Source organism: Daucus carota, chromosome 1 (genome assembly GCF_001625215.2).
Source record: "Daucus carota subsp. sativus chromosome 1, DH1 v3.0, whole genome shotgun sequence".
Lineage (NCBI taxonomy): Eukaryota > Viridiplantae > Streptophyta > Magnoliopsida > Apiales > Apiaceae > Daucus > Daucus carota.
In genome coordinates this window covers 39203986-39226954 of record NC_030381.2, presented here as the reverse complement: position 1 = coordinate 39226954, position 22969 = coordinate 39203986, and the positions used below count along the sequence as shown (strand labels likewise).

Below are 22969 nucleotides of genomic sequence, written 5' to 3'. Positions count from 1 at the left end.
TATTCAAAAATTGATATATTTATCAAATTCACAATCTTTTATCAACAATTACATAAATCTACATAAATAAAAAACACAATAAACAAAACACTCCCAACAACTTTTTTATTAATAATAATAATTACATAAACCCCCACCTGAAGGAAAAAACAAACAATACAGCGTCTAAGGAAAATACTGATCTTGCCTAGTATTCGCCGCTAGTTCCCAGACACAACCCCGCAGAGCTAATCACCGTACCAGTACCTCTGTTCCTGTTTTTCTCTCATTTGTTTCTAAATCTCTTGTTTATACCACACCAATTCGAAACACAATCTGAAACTTGTCCCATCTCTCTCAAGAATCATAATTATACACACATCTGTGTGTTTCATATCAATCACTATCGAGATCTCGCTAGATTTTTACACTGACCAAGAATGATATCAAACTGAGTTGTTGCTGATGCTAAACTAGTTATGGTAAGAAAGTGTAGAATTTGGTGGCCCACCCATCTTTCAACTGACCCAACTCACTCTTCAACACTCTTGTTTGGTTGGTTTCTTGAATCCCCCTCCTCGGACTTGTTAGATGTTGTTGTTGCTTTTGGATGTACTCATACTAATGTTCACTCCTCCAAGCTTCAGGTATAATGATTTGATTTACCCGCGATGCGATACGTTGATGATCCTCTTGATTTCTTGCATTTTAATGCCTTTTAGTTATATATGTGTTTGTGTGTTAACTGAATTCTTGGTTTTGTTTATAGAGGACTACAATGCTGCAAAATTTGAAATTTAGGAATGCTTTGAATTTTTGGTTATTTGTGTTATCGATCTTGCTTATAAAGTGTCTGATGGTAATTATGAATTGGATTGGTTTGATTTATGGAGTTGTGCCCTAATTAAGTTGTCGTTTATGCATGTTTTGGGTGATGATTTAAAAGATAGACTTAAATTTGGAAAATAGTCACTCAAGTTAGGATAAGATTGAGTAATTTTGTTGTAATAACTAGTTTTCCGAACCAGGAAATCATACATCGGACAAATGAAAGGATGCCAATGGGACTACAAGATAATTGTAAGCTTACTATGATTGGTTGTTGTCAAGCAAATTTCCAGGGCGATGGCAAATCGATAGCTTCTGTAGCCGAAACAAACAATGGCGTTGACTCTGTTAATGGCATTGTACATTCGAAGAAAGGTCAAAAAAGATTAAAGACGAAGAAGAAAAAAAATATGTTGGAACTTAATAGACGGGTGTCTATCAAAAATAAAAACTGGATCCAGCTTGTATATGACTTTTCAGAATATGTTGGTAAAAGAATATACTGGATTCCCAAACTGCAGCATATAAAATGGGACGGTATGACAGTACCCGATCTTCATCTCCACGTATGTAAGTCTTGATTAGCTTTATTGCACGCTTAAGTTTCAGTTGTACCGGTGTTTTTTCATCCCCATTTGTTGTAATATGTCTTTATACGTTTGCAGGTGATAGCATATGAAACTCCTAAATATGGTGGTCACCATTTCTCGTTGGGTTCTTATAGTACTTCTGAGCATACAAAGAGCACTATTAAAAAACCCATGTGGGTTGAAGACCTTCATGAAAAGCAGACGCTTCCTGACTTGGTAATATATCTTGGTTGATAATGGTATTTGTCGTTTTCCAAGATGTTAACCCCGTTTCCATGTTTCTTGGAATTCAGGATACGGCTATCTTGGCAATTAATAGTGCTGCTGCTGCCAAATCACTCTTTGAGGAACTTGTGCTTCCTAGTGTATCGACAGCTCGATTGTGCAGCCTGTACATGTAAATCATTTCTGCTTTAATATAGTTCCTCTTATTAGCTTTTTCTTCTGTCAAAAGTTCTAATGGTATGTGCTCTGTGTTTCAGGTTTCTTGCCTTAACATGGAGACTTTTTGCCATTTCTGTAGCTTCATTGTCCACTTTAATCTATGTTGTTCTTCAGTTTATCCGGATTTTGCTTAGTTGTGGATCAAAGTCATGTATACATATCATATCAACAAAGTTATTCAGCCGTACGTATAAGAATGTTCAGTTTCGCTGTTGTCAAATATTGTACTGGCCTATATTTCTTCAAAATAGTGCTCACAGGTAGTATGGTCTCTGTCGCCCAACGTATATGCTTGATAAATTTGTATTATTATTATATGTGCTAGATTATATGTCTCATTTGTTATACTCCGTGAACAAGAAAGTAGACCAATATGTGCTTTATTACGAAAGGAACGATATGCCAACCATTTTTGTCTGTACTATAATTTACCACGATGGTAGGCGACTGACTTATGTATTTTGTCGCCTTACTGTCTCATTGCATATTGGTTGGCCTGTATTTTGTCATCTTCTCTCTCTCTCTAGTCTCTCCATGTGAGGTTTTTATTTTTCCTTTCTAACAATTTTCACTGATTTGTAAGGTCTACATCATGCGTGGAGTATGCAGAAAAAGCTGCACTACGGAAACATTCAATGTGGTCAAATCTTGCGGTTGATGTTCTTTTTGGAAACATTCTCGGTGTTTTAATGCTGAGTCATTCAGGATCTGTTACCAGTTGGACTTTAAAATTGTTCGCTAACATTACTAACTATGTATTGCGTATGGGTTGCGTGTCTTTGATGGGAAACCCAGCGGGTTTTAAGTTAAACAATGAGCTAGCTATTGTTCTAGGCATGCTTTCTCTAAACGCAATACAAGTCTGGTCTACAATCTGTTTTTTCATGAGCTCCTACTTCCTATATTTCATCAGAGGGGTTGCAATATGCGGAATTCTCTTTGGTCTAACCACATCTGCTGCGCTAATCGTAGACTTCATCACATTTGCAACAATACATGTGCGGTGTCTTCATTGGTTGATCTCGCTTATATTTTCACATCAGCTACAAGCTGTAGCTGCTTTGTGGCGTCTCTTCAGGTATTTTGCTTACTGATAAAATAATCTAACTATCGTACAGTTTCCGTTCCAAAAGTACATCACCACATCCTTTTAAATTAATCTTTGTTTCTGGAAACCAGTAGTAGTGAAGCCACCAGGTAACACTATAACTAAATTTGCAACATTTTTAATGTGAAATTGATTGGATTTCCTTTACGTACCTGAATCGGATATAAACATCTATAGATTTAATAATCTGTCATCTAGTCAAGCCGAGGTCCTCAAATCAGGCTCTGGACAAATTAGCTTCTACATATTATATTAATAAGAAACATTAGTGATTTGATCTAAGATCTAACTGATATGGCTTCTCATGCTTGGTTCATAGCTGCCTCTTTTGGCCTAACTAATAATGAAGAAAACATCTGGACCAAATAAACCATAACACAACCTTTGTGGCTGTATAGTCTATATAATTGAATTACGTAATTATGTGAACTTTCCAACTGAATCCAAATGGCCCTAATCTTAGGACATCTATACTAAACTATAATAACCGAACATAGGTATAAATTTTAGTTTGGTATAGTACCTTTATATATGGTTATCCCTTCTAATGACATCCGTTAAAATTTCAATTCAGATCGATATGAACTGTTAGATATTATACTAAAAAAAATTAACAAATGTTTGAGGTTCGATTCTCACTGACAATATATCAAAATTTAACTCAGACAATATTAATTTTAAAGATATAAATAAAATGTAAACTTCTGACAGTTATATTATATTCAATTTTAAAAATATTAAAAAAGCAAAAATATAATTAATTAAAAATTAGTGGAAAAGATAAATTATTCAAAATTAACCTGTGCTTTGCACAGGCTGTAAGCTAGTAGATAGTAAAAGATGGAACACTATAATACCGAAATTTTCATCAGTGAAAAGGATTTATAATGCAACTAAATCAGAATGGCATGAGTTTTTTCATTAAAAAAGCCATTATATAGCCTCCCAAATGTACCAGAAAAAGCTTGTAAGAAAAATTCAGGCTGGATTTTGATTTATATCAGCATCTTGTATTGCCCACGTGGAGACTTGGTTGGTGGTTGGAATTAGGGCTTAAAGTGTCATCCTTGTGTTTGTGCATGAACTATGCTAAATGTCTGTGTACTTTCAGTAAAGTGTTAGTTGATGTATTTACTTTCTCCTTGGAATTTTTATAGTCATGTAAAGCAAATTGCCTTTGTACTAGACTGACCTCTTGGAAGGAATTGATCCAATTTTCTTTGTGTACTAGCTTTACTTTTTCATGTCATAGTTTACTGATTCATATTATAATGATTAACTGGAGAACATTTGTTTGTATAAAGAAAGATTTATTTGTAAATTGGATGGTTGAAATAGGAATTCACGGATGACTGTCATTTAGGTATGCGATTCTTTATATCTGAGAAAATGTAATTTATGTTGCAGGGATCAGAAGTTGAATCCTCTTCGTCAGAGGTTAGATAGTTATGATTATACAGTGGATCAGCATGTTGTCGGCTCTCTCCTGTTTACCCCGGTGTTACTTCTGCTGCCCACTAGCTCTGCTTTTTATATTTTCTTTGCCTTGATGGGCACAACTGTCAGTTTTGTTTGCATCTTCATCGAGCTTGCTATATCTGCCATTCATGCCACACCTTATACAAAAGTGTTCCTCTGGATATTAATGCCAAGAAGATTCCCTTCTGGATTATGGGTTGAAATTGTGCGTTGTCAGAGTGATGCTGTTAATGGTTTGGAGACTGGAGCAGTTGGCAATTTGGTATTGTTTCTTCACAGCAGCTGCTTAAATATATGTAAGTTATTGAGCTAATTTTTTTTGGTCTTCATCAAATTATGTTTATACATCATCTAGCATAAATAACATTATGAGAGCAAGTCCAATGCCATGCAAACTTGGTTGGCTATAATTTGGAACTAAAACTCCAAATTAGTTGCATAATTGGATGCAAAATATGCATAAATGCATTATTGGTTTCAAATTTGCAACTAACTAGCCACATTATCAATCAATCATGAATGAAATGCAAGTTGATGTACTTTAAATAAAAAAGTTGGGAGTGTTGTACAAAAAGTTAGTTAAATTTGGAATTATTTTGTTGCAAAAGGCAACTAGGATAGGAGGACAAGTTTTATTTAAGCACCAAACACCACTTTTTGTTGCCATATAGCACTGGCTATAGCCATTTTACATCTATCGTTGGACTTGCTCTAATAACTGATCACAGTGTTGCCTGAAGTCTGCTCTATGTGTTTATCAGTCACTTTCACTCTTACCCAGCATTCTTGGAATCAACATGTAAAATTAGTAATAGTTTAGGATCATTTTGCAGTCGTAAATTTATTTTCATTGCTGTTATCAACTCTAAAATGTTCAGGTGTAGTTTAAAGTTGAAGATCTTAAATGTCATTATGATTACTCGTGAAGATGATGATGAAGAATGAAAATGTATCTTTTGTTTTTGATCAGCTGACTAAGACCTACTGTGCTATAATTTGTGTGGAGGGTAGACTGTCCTAGCAATACATTTTTGAAGCTGAACTAAACTAGTTAGATCCTGCTACCTGGATCCCTCATTCCAGTAGCCTATGGCAATGTTCTTTTGAGATATTTTGCGAACACGTATAACTTTCATTGGTTCTGCCAGAGTAAATTTTGGTAACAGTCTTAGTGCGAACTTTTCATAAGCTCAGTTACCTGAACATATACTGACATATGGTTATTAATATGAACAATTTTGGCTTGTTAGAAGATGGTTTGGTATTCCTTTCTAACTTTTGGAAAATTTTCTCAGGGCAAGTAGTCTTTCCTCATTATAAATTCCTATTCTCTGCTGTTTCAAGAGTGTCTTTTGCTACATCAATGTATGGAATTTTAATTGGACGAAGGTGAGTACTATTATTCTTGGTGTATGTACTTAGATGTACTATTCAATCGCTTCCATTTCTAAAACTGCTGATATTTCCCAGTTTGCCTTCTGCAATGAACAATTTTTCATCCTCGCTGACTCGCTTACCTATGACATTGCCCTGGATGTCCATCCCTTGCCAGGAGTATTGGAAGCTTTGCTATGATGCAGTGCTTGCACGCAAAGAGTGTACTTTGAACTAATCTTTGTAAATTGTTTTCATTAGTTAGGTATATACTTTTTAGCTATAGTCTAGGGCTGCTAGAGTTAGTGGTCGTAATCGGTGCCATTAGTGTCATTCAGATGTTGCAGACCACAAGTTTACAACTACTCTGTTAACTTTACTATTCAGATTTTGTAATATCAGTTCTTAGGATGATGTTTACTCCTTCGCCCTGTGCTTTTTCCCCTTCCCCCCTTTGATGTAGCTTCTGCTGCTTCTTTTTCCCTATACTGTTTAGTTAATGTGTAATTGGAATTTAGGAACACCGAACACCAAACCTAAACTTTTTAGGGTCACAGAGGCAGCATTTTGTTCTGTTACACACTTGGACAGACGCATGAAGGCAACAATCAAATTGGAGCATTTTCAACAAAAGTAAGAAATAAATATTTAATTGGGTAATAGCAACTAAAAGAATATAGCGTTTGCCGTTGATAAAATCTAATTATTAAATTTGTATGATATTAATTTCTCCAAAGTGTAAAAGGAATATAGCCATGAATATGTGCAAATATTTTTTTATTTAATTATACAATAAAATATGATATTTTTTATTCAATTATACAATAAAATTTGACTTGTTTTTATTATTATTAATTTTTTAAACAAACAAAATTTCCAATATTCTATTGGTTACTATCAATTTCATACCAATTTTTATTCCAATACTTCTATGTTTAAAATTTTATGGACACTATAATAATAAAGACTAACTTTAACACTTCTGGTGTGAGCATTATCAGCATAGGTTATATAACATTTTTGATGGGTGAGTTAAGGTGAAAAACTTCACACTAAGAAACTATAAAGTTAAATTAATAATGACTGTTTAATAAAGTAAAAGAATAACTTTTGATACATATAAATTATTGACTAAAATTATTAGCAAGATAAGAATTATAAATTTTTAAAAAAAATATTTTTTAGTATGCTCATCAAAAACAAATATATTTTAAATTATAGTCACGATTGTAGATATCGGAAGGGACGTTTATTTTTTGATTTATGATTAATTAAGAATTTATTCAAGATTTTTTGGATTAATCAAATTTTTTAATCAAATATAATCATTAAAGTAGTAAAATATTTTAAAAATATTAATCTGGTATTAATCCAGAGTGACTGGAGTATATAAAATAGAAGAATGGGATGAGAAATCATACAATTCAGAAGCTAGAAGAGGCTACAAGCCCTAGCAAGTTCTTCACTCTCGCCGCTGCGCTCTCTCTCTCTCATCTCTCTCACTTCAATTTAAGCTAAGGTACTATCTTCCCATCGTTTAATTACTCTTTTATAATTTCACTAATTTAAACCCCAATTATATCATTACATATATTAACAACACTCATATTAATCTAGGGTTTTCACTCGATTTTAAGTTTAATTTGGTGCCAATTATGATTTATTCGTTTTGAAATTGCGGTGTTTCTGGAGTTGATGCCTGTTTGTGTGTTGTGGAGTACAGTCAGTGCTTTCGATATCAATATTTGTTAGATAATTAGAGAGTTATAATGTTAATGACGTCGTTTAAGTGATTACATTGAGAGAAATGGCTCCGTATACCACAATTTTCACAAGTAATGCCCAAACTACCGGAGTTTGGAGAAAAGGCCCTAAATATCACTTATTAATGCCGTATAATCCACGTTTTGATTTTTGGAAGAAAACACTACATAGTGTTGCGTTTAGAACTGAAAAATCCTACAAAACGTAACACGCTTTGGCGTTTTAGTGTTTTAGTGTGAAACGCAAATAGCGTTTAGGTCTTCAAAATGCTAGACGATCTGGTGTTAAGGAGTGAAAGATGGATGAATACTACACGATCTAGCGTTTTGGATTGCAAAGTGATATTTGGGGCCATCTTCTCCGGTAGTGATATTGGAGGCCTTATCCCTGAAAAAAGTGATAGAGTGGGCCAACACCCTTACATTGAGTAGGTGCATCAAATTTTTATGTTGCCGGTTACTACTGTGTACAATTTTGGAGTAATTGGAGATTTAGCTAACGATAACTTTAAAGGCAATGGTCATGAGGTAGGAAGCAGGAATGCTTTAGGTTACCCGATGTATTCCTGTATCGAATGCACCTGGAATTGAATACTCAGGGATAATCAGGTATTCCTAATTATATATATTCACTTTTAAGAACATACGGGTTTTTATGTAAATTAGAGTTCCTTGGTTTTAGATACTTATTTTATGCATTACATTCAATTTTTTTTTTTTTTAATTTTTTTAGTTTTGTAAATGGATTTATCATTCATAGCATCAAGTGTATAGTTATACTATTGTTTTAGATGCTGTGGCCCTACAGATGGATTTCTACGTTATTATAATTAATCTATATATTATGCCCATGTTGCTTCTTAGAACTGCATACATATGGAGATGAATTCCGTGATTTAAAGGACTCACCCTTTGATTGGTCTTTTCCTGATCTTTTAAGTGAATATTTTTTTGTCACTGTTGCTCTTTATTTTAGCTTTTATTTTGCAAGTCCTTAAAGGTAAAATTGTAGGCTGTAGCTGTTCAAAGCAGGTATTGTCAGTGTTCTTGCTATTATTTCATGTATCCTTATATACTAAAGACAACAATATGCAGGGAACATCGTGATATTGAATTTATGGTCATATTCTTTTTTTTCAGATATGTTCTGTATTCTGTAAATTTTACTGTCAACTCGTTTTTTTTTTTAAAATTGTTTTTAGTAGTATATCTTATCTAATCATACGCGTTGACAATAACCTATTGTGGCAAGGCATTAATTGTCATTTGTGTGCAGCAGGTAAAGTTCCTTGAAACTCGGTAATGGATAATAGAGAAGGTTCAGACATTGATGATGACTTTAGTGAACTTTATAAAGAGTACACTGGACCTCCAGTACTTAGTAATGTTCGTGCACAAGATGTACCAAAAGGAAATAAAAGATCTCATGCTGGTTCCGATGAGGAGGAGGAACCTCGAGATCCTAATGCTGTCCCAACTGATTTTACTAGCCGAGAGGCTAAGGTTTGGGAGGCTAAGTCAAAAGCTACTGAACGGAACTGGAAGAAAAGGAAGGAAGAAGAGATGATTTGTAAGATATGTGGAGAATCAGGCCACTTCACTCAGGTACTTTAAGGCTAAGTGCATTCGAATAAATGTCCTTGATTATATATTATTCAACCACAGATCATAAAGCTAAAGAGTGTCGGTAAAAGTTATAAGAAATCTACTTTGTGTGATATTTGAATATGGGGTTTCAGATTGCTGAAAGCTGAATGCTTTAAAATTTGCTCATGTATGCTGTTGCTTGGTGTATGGGTTAATTATTGTTTGAGGTTGTCATTGCAATATCTGGTTATTATATAGTGAGCCTTCTCCCCTCCTTTTGATAGTTATGATGTAATTATAGTGTTGTTGTGAACACATTAATAGATTTTTGGTTGGCATGATGTTCATTGTATCTTAACTTAAACTTTATCTGGATAATTTTATCTTTTGATATTTTTACAGGGTTGTCCATCTACTCTTGGAGCTAATCGCAAGTCTCAAGATTTCTTTGAAAGAGTTCCTGCAAGAGAACAACATGTGAAAGCCTTATTTTCACAGAAGGTGATTAATGGGATAGAAAAGGATATTGGTTGTAAAATAAAAGTAGAGGAGAAGTTTATTATTGTAAGTGGCAAAGATAGGTTGATATTAGCCAAAGGTGTGGATGCTGTGCATAAAGTTAAAGAAGAGGGTAACAAAAAAGATAGTTCTAGTTCTCACGTGGCCAGATCCAAGTCGCCAGAGAGGAGTCCTGTTGCAACTCGGTTTACACGCTCTGATTCGCAAAGGTCTAATCACAGTCCTCAAACTGCATCTCTGTTCCAACAGAGATTTGGCAAACAAGAGAAGGCAGTGGAAGATGATGTACGCGAGGATTTGAAAAAGTTATCAAGGTCTTCTCCAAAAGGTAGGGATTGTGCAGGATATATGTACGGCATCCATGTAGACATGGTGATCCATGCTTGTAGTATAAGGTCTCTAAGATCTTCAACCGTTCTATTTTGGCTACACTTTTTCCTTTTCGTTATAAATTGCGCTCATTATTGTAATAATTTGGTTGCTGCTTATCATTGTGTTTGCAGCGAGAGGTAAGTTCTTATCTTCAAGCATTATGTGTTCGATTCGGCAGTAACTATATTGGGTATGTCCATTTCAACGGGTTTTCTGCACAGACAGTAATATACTGAAAGCAAATTCAGACTCGTTTTGGTTTACAATAAAATCATAAGATAGCATACCTAGTTAAAGCCGGCATCATTAGACACTATACTTAGATGTGCTTAACCCACTCTTCCTTTGGTGAAGCTTATGTTATTGATGGAGCGAGAGGTCGTTCAAGCCATTCAAAGTCTCCAGGGCATCCTCCGTACAAGGGGACTTCCTATAAATCATATGATGGTCATAATCAGAACAGGGGAGGATACCAAACAGATGGGTGGGATACAGAGAGACGTGGATCTGACTTGAAAACTAGCAATAAGATGGATTATCCTATGTTTCCCCGGACGTTAGAAGAATTAGAGTTGGAATATAATAGGGATGCCACAGATCTTGGTAGAATTCGTGACAAGGAAGAAGATGAAGAAAACTACAAGCATCGTGAGGTAGGAATGTCTAACTCATAACTCATGCTGATTTGACACACCTTAAATTTTAATTGACATTTTGTAGGCACTAAACATCATATTCGAATATTTCTCTCCTCAGACACCCACACATCATCAAACAAACCAAAAACTTCCTAATCATTCATGGGACGGACATAGCCATATATATAAATTTTGATTTCTGTTATTTTCTTTTGTTTGGCTGATTCTATTGTTGCACTATCTGCCTCGTGTCTATCAATCTAGGCTGTTAGGGAGATGAGGGAAAGTTTTACAAAGAGGATGGCTAATTTGAGGGAAATGCATGCCAAACAGTGGGAAGAGTTTCTTCACCTCAACACCCAAAGGAAGCAAGAAAGGGCAGTCGAGCAGTTGTCCAATTCAAGGTATGCTGGTTACAGACAGCCTGGTTATTCTGATTTTGACGGTTATGAGGCAAGTGCTCATTATGGAGGGAATTTAGCACCAGAATCTAGAGGCAGGTACCAAAACTCTGTAGAAACTTTCCCTCCTTCAAGGTCCCATGATGCTTATGGTGACTATCAACGACAGAGGCACGAAGAGTTTGGAAAAGCATATAATCGATACTGAATCAGTATATTGGATTTAAGTTAGGTGAGTTGTCTCGTATTTCAAGCTATGTTACTTGGATTGTTCTGGTATTTGTTCAACTTAAGCATTAGGTATGCGTTATTTAAATTATCTCACTTACCAGGCAAAATCTATGCCCCATGATATGTTTTTTCAGAGTAGTGCTTAGGAAGAGGCCGAAAATGCATAGGGAAATTTTTGAATGCCATATGCAATATAAAGATGCATTTTATCATAGCAGTGCTACTGCTTTTAATTAAGCCATTTTCTTTTCGTAGTGGTAATTAGCAGAGATTATTTTGTGGGTTTTGCAAATTTGTTAAATATTTACTCCAAAAATTTTCAGGGTTCAACTCCTGGTCGGATACGAGTCATGTTATAGGAGAGCCCCTAATCTTAGGTAAGTATGTGAAATAGTAGCTATGATGTTATGTTTAAGAAGCTGATGATGGGAAGGATGTTGGATGCTACATTTTGGCCTGTGTGCCTTTTGAACTTCATTTATTTATTTGTTATTTTAGTAGTGAATAGATTTGAACTACAGCAAGAGACATGGTTTATGCTTGCCTTCTAGTGCACCTTCATTGACTTGTTTTTGGTTTCATGCGATCTTTTTATTATGCACCAAACGAAACCGGTTATTCTGTCTGGATTGTAAGTGGTCGTTTTGTTTTGCTTATACTCGGCTGGATCTAGTTATGTATGAACAATTTACTCAGAGTTGGCAATATCTTAAGGTCATACAGGCTTCTTTGTGTTCCAGACTTCCGGTTAAGGGAACGCACTGGACATCGAGTGAGCATTTGGTGCTTCAAAATATATCATTTTGGCAGTATAGACTATGAGATATTATCGGATAATTTTATCCACCCTACGTGTGGAGCGGATAAAGATGGGCAGTTGCTGCTGCTGCCGCCAATGGTTTATTCATTCTTGAATAAGCCACCGGTTTGCTTGTTATTATATAAATATAAAAATCGCAGGTGGTCATCATAATATTATAATTGCTGTTTCTGAAGCATGTCGATTACTGATTTGCTGAAATAAAATTATATTCAAAATAAACAGCCGTCTTACCCACCTGATTGGTAGTACATCTTTAAAACAATGTCTCTTTTCTTTAAATATAATATAATAATACTAGTATAATATATCCTGTGAAATAATCTAGAAGCCAGCTAATATTTCTACTCACATTAAATAGTGCTGAAATGATAATCTTTTTAAAATCTTCTAAATTGATTATTGAGTACTAATAATAATAAAATCTATATAAACATGAGTCATTTAATTAAAATCAGTTATTTGTCTGACACATTATAATAATTTCAGTCAAGAAGCAAAACAAATAAATAAAGTATACTAGTTTTTCATTTCGAGATTAAAAATATTGTCCAAAATTACATAAAAAATATCGCTGTTGTTTCGGAGAAAAAAGACAAGAAAAGACAAATGATTGACTAGCAAGCCAGCGTGTCATATGTGCAGCTCCGCCATCTTCATCCATCACAAGAGTTGCAAATTGTAGTATAATATAACCAAATTTCATCACCCGCCCCTGTTGGTTCGGACAAAACTCACGCACAAAGCACCTCTGTTGATGTTCTTCTCCGCCATCTAAACTGGGCTTCCCTAGATTCTTCCGGTCTCAACGATCACCTTACAGAACCGGGCTGAGTTTTTCTTAATTATATTTACTAGGCAAGGCCTTTACTTATTTATTATTTTTATTTTTTTATTTCTTTGCACTTAAATTTTGTACGTGTCATCCTATCACTTGCTTCATTTTGTTGTTATAGTTTATGATTCTGCAATAGAAGTATCATTTTGACAATCTAAGCTTTCAGGCATTGTATAATTTACATTTTCTTAGAGTTTTTCTAGTCCACCTTTCAGTCAAATAGATACATACTGTATGGATTATACTTGGCAATGTTCCGAAATTTGGGCGATTTTCTCAGGAATTAAGCCTGTGCTGCTACAAGTGTGTAGAAGAAGTTTTTTAGCAATTTGTTTTCGGGAGGGGTGTCGCTTTAGTGAGGTTTATTTGTTGTGGATTTCTAGGTAATTATTTGATAGATTAATCTTGCTTACATTGCAGGACTCTTTGGTGTTTTCATTTTTGAGGAAATTAAATGGATCATAGTGCCTTGGAAGACAGAGACCTTGAGAGTGGAGGAACAGGCAGCGAAGATGAGCTGAGTAGCGGAAGCATTTCATCCAACAAGTCAGCAAGAAGTGTGTTTGGTAGACTTAGGACTGATATTTTGGGTTTTGAGGGATATGGCAAGGATGAGTGTAGTTCGAGCACCTATAACATGTCAGGAAATTCTAATCAGGCTTTGTATGAAAATAAAGATTCTTTAACAGACAAACATTTAGAACAAGGCATAGAACAGCTGCCTGTTACAGAGAAAAAGAACATAAAAGAGAAAAGGAAAAATTCTTTTCGAAAGGCCTCTAGACCCCCTCGACCTCCCAAAGGTCCAACACTGGATGTCTCAGATTTAAAGTTAATTACGGAAATTTCTGATCTTGCTAAGAAGAGGCGTGCAAGGATTAAACGCATCAAGGCACTTAGGGAAATGAAAACCAAGATAGCATCGCCATCTTCTTCATCATCGTCATCGTTGATCGGTAGGCTAGCTGCCATGGTGGCTACACTTCTCCTTTTTATTGTTATTCTCTTTCAAGGTATTAATCTTATTTCTTCAGTTCATATGTTTCGAATCTTTTCGTTTATGTGCACTCTTAGTTGTAATCTCCTTCTCACATGTGCATATATGTATACTTGATTAACTATTAACTATTTCGTTGGGAATGGAATGTCGTGTTGTCCTGAATTTCACTCATGGGTTTCACTTCTTTAAGCTATCTAAATCCGCTTATCTGATTTAATTCATGTTTATATTTAAGCATGGTAGCAAAAGTTTTCTGTATAGATGCTCAAGCCGAGCTGCGTTCAATTTATAGATTATATAGGTGACATCTATAGCTCATCAGTATGCATTTGTATATGTACTCTTGTCGCCCAATGTTTTACTTTCTAAATTATGATTAGTTATCTAGTTGAACTTTAGTGTGTGTAAATGTTGAAGGACTTCCCTGTTAAAGGAGCTGGTATCTTTGTTTTCTTACATTGCTTTGTAATCTTGAAAGCTGAAACCATGCCAAGCATATATACTATCTCCATTTCAATTTCTTGGGAAGAAGTAGCTAATCAAGAAGTCTTATTTATCTCCCACATTGTTTTACCAGCAAAGTGTAAGCTGATTTTTAAAAGTGACTTTTCTTAATGCACTTGATAAAAAGTGTCCCTTTCGACTGTGTATGCAGAGATACATAAATGTTGACCAATAAAATTTCTACGAATCATTGTGATGGACAATTTTGACATAAGCATTGACATCAATAAAATTTCCTAATGGTTCAAAGCTAACCATCATAGATAAACCAGGACGGATGAACTGTTGACGATTATGTGATTTAGTTTGAATCTGTCTTCATCTTTTCCAGTCATAATTAAATATGTTTGGCCATCTTATAGATGCTGCTATCAGTGATCAAGTCTACATGAACACCTGTACCTTTCCTAAACCTAATATTATTAGCAAAACAGTGTGATTATTATCCAGTTGCCCAAACATACTTCTCATTGGGAGAGTTAAGAAATGCCAGTGCATGATTAGGTCCTATTACAAGAGCTGCTTAGTTAATTTTTCCAGGAATAGATCGAAACCAAAACTCCCTTCATTGTGTAGCAAAAAATATTGTCCTTTATGTTTATGTTGCAGGCATTTTATCAAAGCACACTTCAAGTGCTAGCTTCAAGGGATCTCCTGAGCCAGCTGCAGCAGCACACGACTTGATATCAGTTCGCTTCTTCAACAGCACCCCTATAAGTGGGGGCAGTGCACCGAGTTCCATACTTCCCAAGTCAGTCTTATTGTCTTGTTTATCTCTTTTTCACTGTTTTGGCTATGTTAATCTATGAAGGACGTTAGTTCCTGTCAACTGCGACAAAACAGCCATTTGGAAAATTAATTTGCACAATGACAAAGGCCAAAACCTTTTTGTTGGACATTGTGACAAGCATTTGTTACTATTCATTAGTGATATGTCAAAATTCCATAGTCAACTCCTTTCCACAAGAATAGGTTCATTTTACTTGTGAAGCTGATTTGCAAATATCTGAATCTGGAAATTAAGTATTTGTCTAAAATCAACGAAATTTTGCTATGAAGTACTTTAAGGTAGATGCTACAATTAAAACTCTTTACACGCGTGCGCGCACACATATATTTATATACTACTTAAATGAGATATGCTGAGAAATCAATTTTTAAATGGATTTATTTTGGTATATTCATTAACGTACCTTCCCTTGGGCTCTTGAATGGTTTTATAGCATTCATCAGGCCAGTCTTTAGCAGTTCATGTAAGGCAAGTTCTAATAAATGTTACTGATTTGTGTTCCAGATTGTATGATAAAGCTGGTGGAGGTTCTGGATAGTTTTATGTGTGAAAAGTGATAAAATTGGCGAGACACATACACTAGTAATGTGCTCCACCTTGTGAGTTCACTCGAGATTTTTCATTGATATTCTTCTCATTGTATGTCACGTGTAAAACCCTCTGGCACTTTAGAGAAACAGATATGAGTTTATCCTAATACAGTTAGTTCATATCAAATTAGAAATAATCATAAATCCAGGTTTGCTTTTTGTTGATTGTTGCGAATTATGTCAATGATATTAGTAAGATTGATTTGGTCAAATTTGAATGGGGATCTTTGTATATTACTCTGCTTGGTGCTACTTTATTGATCTACTGAGCACTAGCTTACTGAAGACATTTATTTTATATATTGTTGATGCATGTGGTTGCACCAACTGAGTGTGCATTCCAGTTGTCTAGCTAACCCTATGTTTGGTTGCAAGTAGATGAACGGAGTGAAAATAAATGAAATTTAATACTTTCTGCCATCCGTATCAGTACAGATTTTAAATAGAAATGACATTTCTTTCTTCATCCAGTTCATTGTCTTCAAGATAAAATTGACATTTGTTTCTGCATCCAGTTCACTGTCCTTCACAAGATTTATTAAATATTTGTTTGATACCCTTGCTATGTAACAAGGATTATCGATTTATGTCCTGATAAATTCGTAGTGCCACAGCACATGTAAGATGGACCACATACTATCTGCATTCAACATCTTATCTTTTTAAATACACAGTCTTGAATAATGCTTTTTACTACAGTCTCGACTCCCGAATGCTGTTCTTTGCACAAACAAAATGGTGGAAAACCATCAAAGTTGCTTGGTTAATTTATCTTTGACTAGTTTTACGGTTTCCTAGTGTCTGTGATGAATCTTCTTAATTGCATGCTTCCATCAATGTCACAGTAATTCTTACTATCTGGTTTCAATGTTGCAGATATTCTTATATCCCATTGCACCAGAAACCCGAGGGTAAACACCATTCCATCAACCGATAATGTATTTATGTAGATGTACAGATAAGTGGGTATTTCAATTGATTACTGAGTTGTTGGTGATTGTTACTTCTTCCTGTATGCTACAGACTTGTATATTTCTTCACCATTTTAGAGTCAAACTTGACAAACTGAGATCTAGTGTGATTCCATCCCGTGAAGCTTAAAAAGAGCACAATCCTTTTTGAAAAAGGTCCCTACAGTTAGTAGTTTAAGTAGATAAAAAAACTTGTACACTTGCTGTATGCCATAAATGGCAAATAGCAAGAACATCACAAGCAAGCACTCTCCCATGGCTGCCTGCTTACATCTGTAAATATATCAGACTCGAAATTCGACATTTTAGTATGCATATTCAGGTACTGAATTCAGCCCGTTACCAAATTCGTTGGTGAAAAACTAGTGAATATGTAATACAATGCTGCGTATTTGATTTATTAGAATACGCTCTCTGCTGATCGCGAATTGTAAGTTCAGCAGCTTTTTTTTTTTTTTTTTGGTCACAGTAAGTTCAGCAGCTTATGTGTTGCAAATACATCCACAACTTCCAGTTGTGATGTACATGTTTGAAACCATTAGATCTTTGTAAAGGTCTATATTTGTTGGTGAAGGCAATATATTTTTACACATGCTATTTGGCTGTAGACTCTGTATTTCGTGATCCTTTGCATGACTCCTGAGTCCCGTGAAGGCCTTGGTTATTCATAGGCGAGACCTTCTGCATTCACATAAAAAATCTCGTAATTACGCTATGTCCCGGGACTGTATGATAATTATGTGCACATATTCATTCCTATTGCAGCTGTAAAGTGGGAGCAGTAGTGAGATATTTGGTCATAAATAAGAGCAATGAGCTTTCATGTGGTATGTTTTTGGCAGAGAAGATGATTGATTACCTTTTTGACGTGAATATACAGAATTTATAACTTGTAGGTGGTGTTTAAATGAATCTGCTGTGTGTTTGTCTCGACACCTGGTGTCGTGTCGTGCTCACCAGGATTAAGTTAGAGCTGCTTTATCTCTGTTTTTTCAGGGTCTTAAGTTTGATTGGCTCCACAGATCAATCTCGTTTTATCACTGTCAGAACAAAAAGCCCGATACATTTGCCAATCTGTTATTCGGACTCTCCCCTGCAGTAAAAAAAACGTTTGAGAGTGTCAAAATTGTTAGATTAAGCATACCTAGATGATGTTTACCCCACACGCCGTACCACATTTTAGATTGCGATAGTTGTATATCACATGCATAAACACTAACGAGTGCAGAAATATCGATATTTATGTAACACAATTTTGAAAGCATGTAGTTAATATTTAATATCACTACACCACATTTTAGATTATGATACTTGTATATCACATGCATAAACACTACAAAAATATCGACATTTGTGTAACAACATGATTTTCAAAAAGTGCAGTCGATGTTTAATATTACAGGGTGTATCGAACTACATTTTAGATTGCTATACTTGCATATAACATGCATAAACACCACGAGTGCGAAAATATCGCCTTTTTTTCCGGGTTCATCTCGTACTTTGGTCCATTATTTTCCGTCAGTGTCATATCCATAATTAAATTTCTCCCCTACCTCTATCCTTTCCTATTTACTCCGAATCACAAAAGTTAGATGAACGAGCTAAAGGGCCAGCGTGTCACTCTCCCTGTTTGATAGATACTTATAAGATCAAGTGAATGACAAAAATTTAGCAGACACGTTTCACATTTGTGGTGTTACTGAAAAATGATTGAAATATAGCATAATAATATATATTTGAGACCTTTCTCTGACATCTTAACATTTTAGATAGACTTGTTCTCAACATTATATCACAACTCAGGTTCGATGAAAATCTCAAATTTGATTCTCCGTCACCCGAATAAGAAGACACTTTAAGATATTAGATGGACCGGTCAAACCAGACATTTCATGGAGTCGGTTCGTATAGAGTCGCCTTTCTATCGTAAAACACTTTATTGAGGCAAGTAGAATGTAATTAATGTCTATAAGTCAGTTTACAAGTCTCACGTTAATCTTTGTTAGCAGGTGTGCATCACAGTGCATGCACTTGTGTCACTGGGACATCAAATTGCACCAATGCTGTATATATAGAACATTGCTAATCAAATTTCTTCAGTATCAAATCATCCAGACCTCCTCCAGTTTAAGTCTTAAGATGGTTTTCTTTAAATCATTCTCTTTCATAAAATTTGTCCTCATTCTCTTTCGAGTTCTTCCCAAACATTACAACAAACAGAAAGGCCTTCAGATTAGTAGCGCCAGTGATGTTTATGTTGAATCTTTTCCGCAATTTAAGCATCGGTGCTCAGAATCTTCTGAGACTACTTTGATCTTCAATGTAGAAGGAACTTTGTTGAGATCTTCTTCACTGTTTCCATACTTCATGTTGGTGGCTTTCGAAGCTGGTAGCATCATTAGGGCTTTACTTCTCTTGCTGTTATACCCTTTTCTTCGTTTGATTAGCGAGGAAATGTCTTTAAAAGTTATGGTTTTGGTGTGTTTCATGGGGATAAAGAAAGAAAGTTTCAGAATTGGAAGCTCGGTTTTGCCAAAGTTTTTCATGGAGGATGTCAGTGCTGAAAGTTTCGCGGCTCTGAGGATGGCTAAGAAGAAAATTGGTGTGACTGAGTTGCCGCAAGTGATGGTTGAAAGTTTTTTGAGGGACTATATGGAGGTTGATGTTGTCGTTGGAAGGGAGCTAAAAGAAATTGGTGGATATTATGTTGGATTATACGAAGAAAAAGAGACGAGTAAACGAGCTCAATGTGCAGAGGCAAAATTGTTCAGAGATGTTGCAGAACTCTCCAGTACTGTAATTGGATTAGATAACATCAGCTGTTCAACTCAAAATCAGCTCTTCTCGGGTTGCAAGGTACGTAAATAATCTAACTAATTCCTCTTGAAGTATCTTTAAATTGCCCTGGGAAATGCACAGATATGAACTTGTTTCTGTATCTGTAACAGGAGATTTACATGGTGAGTGAAGCAGAGAAGCTGAACTGGAGTATCCTTCCGCGAGACAGATATCCAAAGCCACTTATATTTCATGACGGAAGATTGGCCTTTAGGCCAACACCATTATCCATCTTAGCCATGTTCATGTGGTTCCCTTTCGGTTTAGTTCTTTCTATCTTCAGAATCACAATTGCAGTCATTTTACCACTCAACGTATCCCTTCCAGTTCTATTTTTCTCAGGAATTAAACTCAGGCTCCTGAATTCTGACAGCTTAAATAATGCTGATCATGATATTATTGGCCCTAAAGGAACTCTTTTTGTATGTAATCATAGGACACTACTAGACCCCTTGTTTCTTTCTTTCGGTCTAAAGAAACCTGTTGCTGCGGTCACATACAGCCTGAGCAGACTGTCTGAGATGATCTCCCCAATCAGAACCGGAAGGTTAACTCGAGACCATGATCAAGACAGCAAGATGATGAAAGAGTTGTTGAATCATGGTGACTTGGTTGTCTGTCCTGAAGGAACAACTTGTAGGGAACCTTATTTACTGAGGTTAAGTCCTTTGTTCACTGAATTAAGTGATAATATTGTCCCTGTGGGAATGGACTCTCATGTGACAATGTTTCATGGCACAACTGCTGGTGGATCAAAGTGTTTAGACCCCTTTTTCTTCATGATGAATCCTGACCCGAGCTACACAGTCCGATTCCTCAACAGGGTTCGCGGTGCCTCGTTGTGCAAGCAGGGTGACAGATCAAGATATGAAGTTGCAAATGTTGTACAAAGTGAGCTTGGCAAGGCATTGGGGTTTGAATGCACTATGCATACAAGAAAGGACAAGTATTTGAGCTTGGCTGGTAATGAAGGACTTGTTTCTGCCTAAAAATTCAGTTGGTGTAATATTCCCATAATGTTCCATGCAATATCATGTGAAGATGATCATGACAGGAGTCTGGAGGTAATTAATTGTTTTTTCCTATTAAGAGAGGGGTTTATTTATTTGTACTCCAGTTAATCTCTAAGGAATGTAACTTGATATGTAATTATCCTTAAGTGCAGTTTTTAAAGCTTGTAAAGAACTCCAGACATTTTTATTAGTTTTATCCTCTTTTCTAAAAATCCTGATTTATCAAAACCTCCCCTGTTCATCTTCTATTAATCCTTAAAATATATTTTAAGGATTTATGGATTAAACTCCGATTTGCTGCCGGAGTACCGTACTCACTTTATTCTTCATATCTACTGGAGTACTGTTCGCATTATATTCAACTAACTTGCTGTACCAGAATTTAATGTGTCGAAGTGTGTACTAGCAGTACTACTTAAAATTCCAACACAGATATTTGCTTGGAAAATAAACGAGTATTAGCTATGTATCCATCTTGCTTAAACTTTGATCGTCTATTAAAATTGTTGTACTATTATGTTGTGTTTGGTTGGGGTGAATGATTCCGGAAGGAATGGAATGAAAAATGAACTATCTTGTGGATGATTTTTAAGAAATTTCATTCCTTCCTCCATTCCATTCCCTACATCATATGTTAGATATCACCCCTTCCATTTGAGATGGAATGCTCTATTCTGTTCCATCCTCAATTTCTTCTCAAATCTCATCATAGCAATTTTGCACTCCTTCAAATTTTTTCAAAACTTTCTTCCTAACTCTATTAGTTTCAAGTATTTTCTACTCATTTCATTCCATTCCATTCCATTCTCCCCAACCAAACACAACATTAAAATTTAAATATTCAGATGAGCTAAAATGAAATGTGAGTTCCAACCTATTGTTACATTGGCCCCACTGTATAATATTTATACAATGTGATAATAAATCAATTACTCCCTCCGTCTCAATTTATAGGTCCATTTTGGAATAAACACGCATATTAAGAAAAAAGTTGGTTAGATAGAATCTTATCTCATGTATCATTAATTAATGCATTGAAAAGTGAGAATATAGTTTATTTTCAAAAAAATCACAATAAATATAGGGATTTAGTGCATTGTAAAATGAGAATAATGTTGAGTTTCAAAAAAATCACAATTAGTATGTAGATAAATTTGTATTGAAAGAAGAGAGGGACAAGTATTTTGGGACAAATTTTTTTCCCAAAGTGGACCTATAAATTGAGACGGAGGGAGTACCAATAATTCTATGAGGATTTAACACTTTCAAAATTTTGAATCAATACAGTTTCAGATATTCTCAACTAGGATATTCTCGAAGTTTTCATAATGATCTTCGGCCTAAGACGTACTCTGTGTCATTTTGGCATGGCAGATGAGTATTTAGACTTAACCCTCTAAAGTTTGTAATGCGTTCCACTTTATAAGAGCATCTCCAGCAGAGTGCTAACAGCTTCCTTAAATATATAATAAAATATACCTCTTTTAAGGGATTCCTACATTTTATTGAATGGGAACTCCAACAACATTCCCTATTTTACATTCCTTATTATTATAATAATAATATATTCAAAACTTCCTATACCTCTTTTAAGAGATTCCTACATTTTATTGAATGGGAAAGTGTGAGAAAAGAAGGGAAGGGAATATTTTATTATTAAAAGTAGTATGAGGAATGGCTCCCCAATCCTTAAAAATGAGGAATGAAACTTGCATCCTAACTTTTTAAGGCACCACTAAGACTCTGCTGGAGTTATATTTTTGTCATATTCCTTATAAAAATAGCTTAAGACATCATATAAGGAAGCTGCCGGAGATGCTCTAACACCTGCTGTTAAAATTTCTGTTAAAGTTATATATATATATATATATATATATATATATATATATATATATATATATATATATATATATATATATATAGGGATTGGATCAAATAAAAACTTTTTTAAGTTACAAACTTACAAACTTTTTTTTATTCTCCCATCGTGTTAATCCTTAGTTATATAAAGTATCCATGTTGAAAATTCTTCAAAAAACATCACAATTTTTAAAAATAACGCATAAAGAAATCGCGTTTTCAACACATTTATAACTGGGGTTCAACATCGGGTGTTGAACACTAATTATCATTGTGTTGAACATATCTAAAAAGATGTTTAAACTATACCTCTGGGGTTTGGGTAGGGTCTAGAAACATAAATATTAGTTATATAACATGTTTACCTTAGTTCTTACATTTAAAAATTGGATTACGTACTTCTCCACCACTATTTTAATCGATGTTCAA

General features: G+C 35.0%; 4 protein-coding genes across 11 annotated transcripts; all 4 read left to right on the top strand.

Annotated features, from left to right (window-relative positions):
• Positions 1 to 151: 151 nt before the first annotated feature.
• LOC108199029 (uncharacterized) lies at positions 152 to 6228 on the top strand. The gene is made up of 9 exons (XM_017366821.2): positions 152 to 626; positions 1008 to 1373; positions 1473 to 1613; positions 1691 to 1794; positions 1880 to 2101; positions 2425 to 2919; positions 4357 to 4724; positions 5724 to 5817; positions 5899 to 6228. The coding sequence occupies exons 1-9, from the start codon at positions 459 to 461 to the stop codon at positions 6038 to 6040; spliced, it is 2100 nt and encodes a 699-aa protein (XP_017222310.1). The 5' UTR covers positions 152 to 458; the 3' UTR covers positions 6041 to 6228.
• Positions 6229 to 7181: 953 nt separating this feature from the next.
• On the top strand, positions 7182 to 11892 carry LOC108205065 (uncharacterized). Of its 2 annotated transcripts, none has more exons than XM_017374840.2 (6): positions 7182 to 7321; positions 8845 to 9170; positions 9555 to 9999; positions 10398 to 10696; positions 10946 to 11314; positions 11637 to 11892. In XM_017374840.2, the coding sequence occupies exons 2-5, from the start codon at positions 8868 to 8870 to the stop codon at positions 11288 to 11290; spliced, it is 1392 nt and encodes a 463-aa protein (XP_017230329.1). In that variant the 5' UTR covers positions 7182 to 7321; positions 8845 to 8867; the 3' UTR covers positions 11291 to 11314; positions 11637 to 11892. The 2 variants fall into 2 exon arrangements, with proteins under 2 accessions (XP_017230329.1, XP_063939523.1); XM_064083453.1 differs by having other exon boundaries at positions 8842 to 9170.
• Positions 11893 to 12709: 817 nt separating this feature from the next.
• LOC108222463 (uncharacterized) lies at positions 12710 to 18131 on the top strand. 7 transcript variants are annotated; one of them, XR_010286553.1, is made up of 6 exons: positions 12718 to 12991; positions 13392 to 13984; positions 15085 to 15226; positions 15770 to 15847; positions 16732 to 16766; positions 16879 to 17433. XR_010286553.1 is itself a non-coding variant. In XM_064083459.1 (5 exons), the coding sequence occupies exons 2-5, from the start codon at positions 13426 to 13428 to the stop codon at positions 17609 to 17611; spliced, it is 756 nt and encodes a 251-aa protein (XP_063939529.1). In that variant the 5' UTR covers positions 12710 to 12991; positions 13392 to 13425; the 3' UTR covers positions 17612 to 18131. The 7 variants fall into 7 exon arrangements, 3 of the variants coding, with proteins under 3 accessions (XP_063939529.1, XP_063939526.1, XP_017251875.1); XR_010286552.1 differs by lacking the exon at positions 16879 to 17433 and adding an exon at positions 17592 to 18131 and having other exon boundaries at positions 12720 to 12991; positions 15770 to 15864; XR_010286551.1 differs by having other exon boundaries at positions 12720 to 12991; positions 15770 to 15864.
• Positions 18132 to 18838: 707 nt separating this feature from the next.
• Positions 18839 to 21061, top strand: LOC108204465 (probable glycerol-3-phosphate acyltransferase 3). Its single transcript, XM_064083450.1, has 2 exons — positions 18839 to 19685; positions 19778 to 21061. Exons 1-2 carry the CDS (start codon positions 18855 to 18857, stop codon positions 20654 to 20656), a joined length of 1710 nt encoding a protein of 569 aa, XP_063939520.1. The 5' UTR covers positions 18839 to 18854; the 3' UTR covers positions 20657 to 21061.
• Positions 21062 to 22969: the final 1908 nt, after the last annotated feature.

Bases quoted from the DNA above. Each gene is read 5' to 3' on its own strand.
- LOC108199029 (XM_017366821.2), top strand. From the start codon at position 459: ATGGTAAGAAAGTGTAGAATTTGGTGGCCCACCCATCTTTCAACTGAC. The intron at 1,374-1,472 runs GTATGTAAGTCT...ATACGTTTGCAG, and splicing joins TACCCGATCTTCATCTCCAC to GTGATAGCATATGAAACTCC. The intron at 1,614-1,690 runs GTAATATATCTT...CTTGGAATTCAG, and splicing joins AGCAGACGCTTCCTGACTTG to GATACGGCTATCTTGGCAAT.
- LOC108205065 (XM_017374840.2), top strand. From the start codon at position 8,868: ATGGATAATAGAGAAGGTTCAGACATTGATGATGACTTTAGTGAACTT. The intron at 9,171-9,554 runs GTACTTTAAGGC...ATATTTTTACAG, and splicing joins AATCAGGCCACTTCACTCAG to GGTTGTCCATCTACTCTTGG. The intron at 10,000-10,397 runs GTAGGGATTGTG...CCTTTGGTGAAG, and splicing joins ATCAAGGTCTTCTCCAAAAG to CTTATGTTATTGATGGAGCG.
- LOC108222463 (XM_064083456.1), top strand. From the start codon at position 13,426: ATGGATCATAGTGCCTTGGAAGACAGAGACCTTGAGAGTGGAGGAACA. The intron at 15,227-16,731 runs GTCAGTCTTATT...TCAATGTTGCAG, and splicing joins CCGAGTTCCATACTTCCCAA to ATATTCTTATATCCCATTGC. The intron at 16,767-16,878 runs GTAAACACCATT...TGTATGCTACAG, and splicing joins ATTGCACCAGAAACCCGAGG to ACTTGTATATTTCTTCACCA.
- LOC108204465 (XM_064083450.1), top strand. From the start codon at position 18,855: ATGCACTTGTGTCACTGGGACATCAAATTGCACCAATGCTGTATATAT. The intron at 19,686-19,777 runs GTACGTAAATAA...TATCTGTAACAG, and splicing joins AGCTCTTCTCGGGTTGCAAG to GAGATTTACATGGTGAGTGA.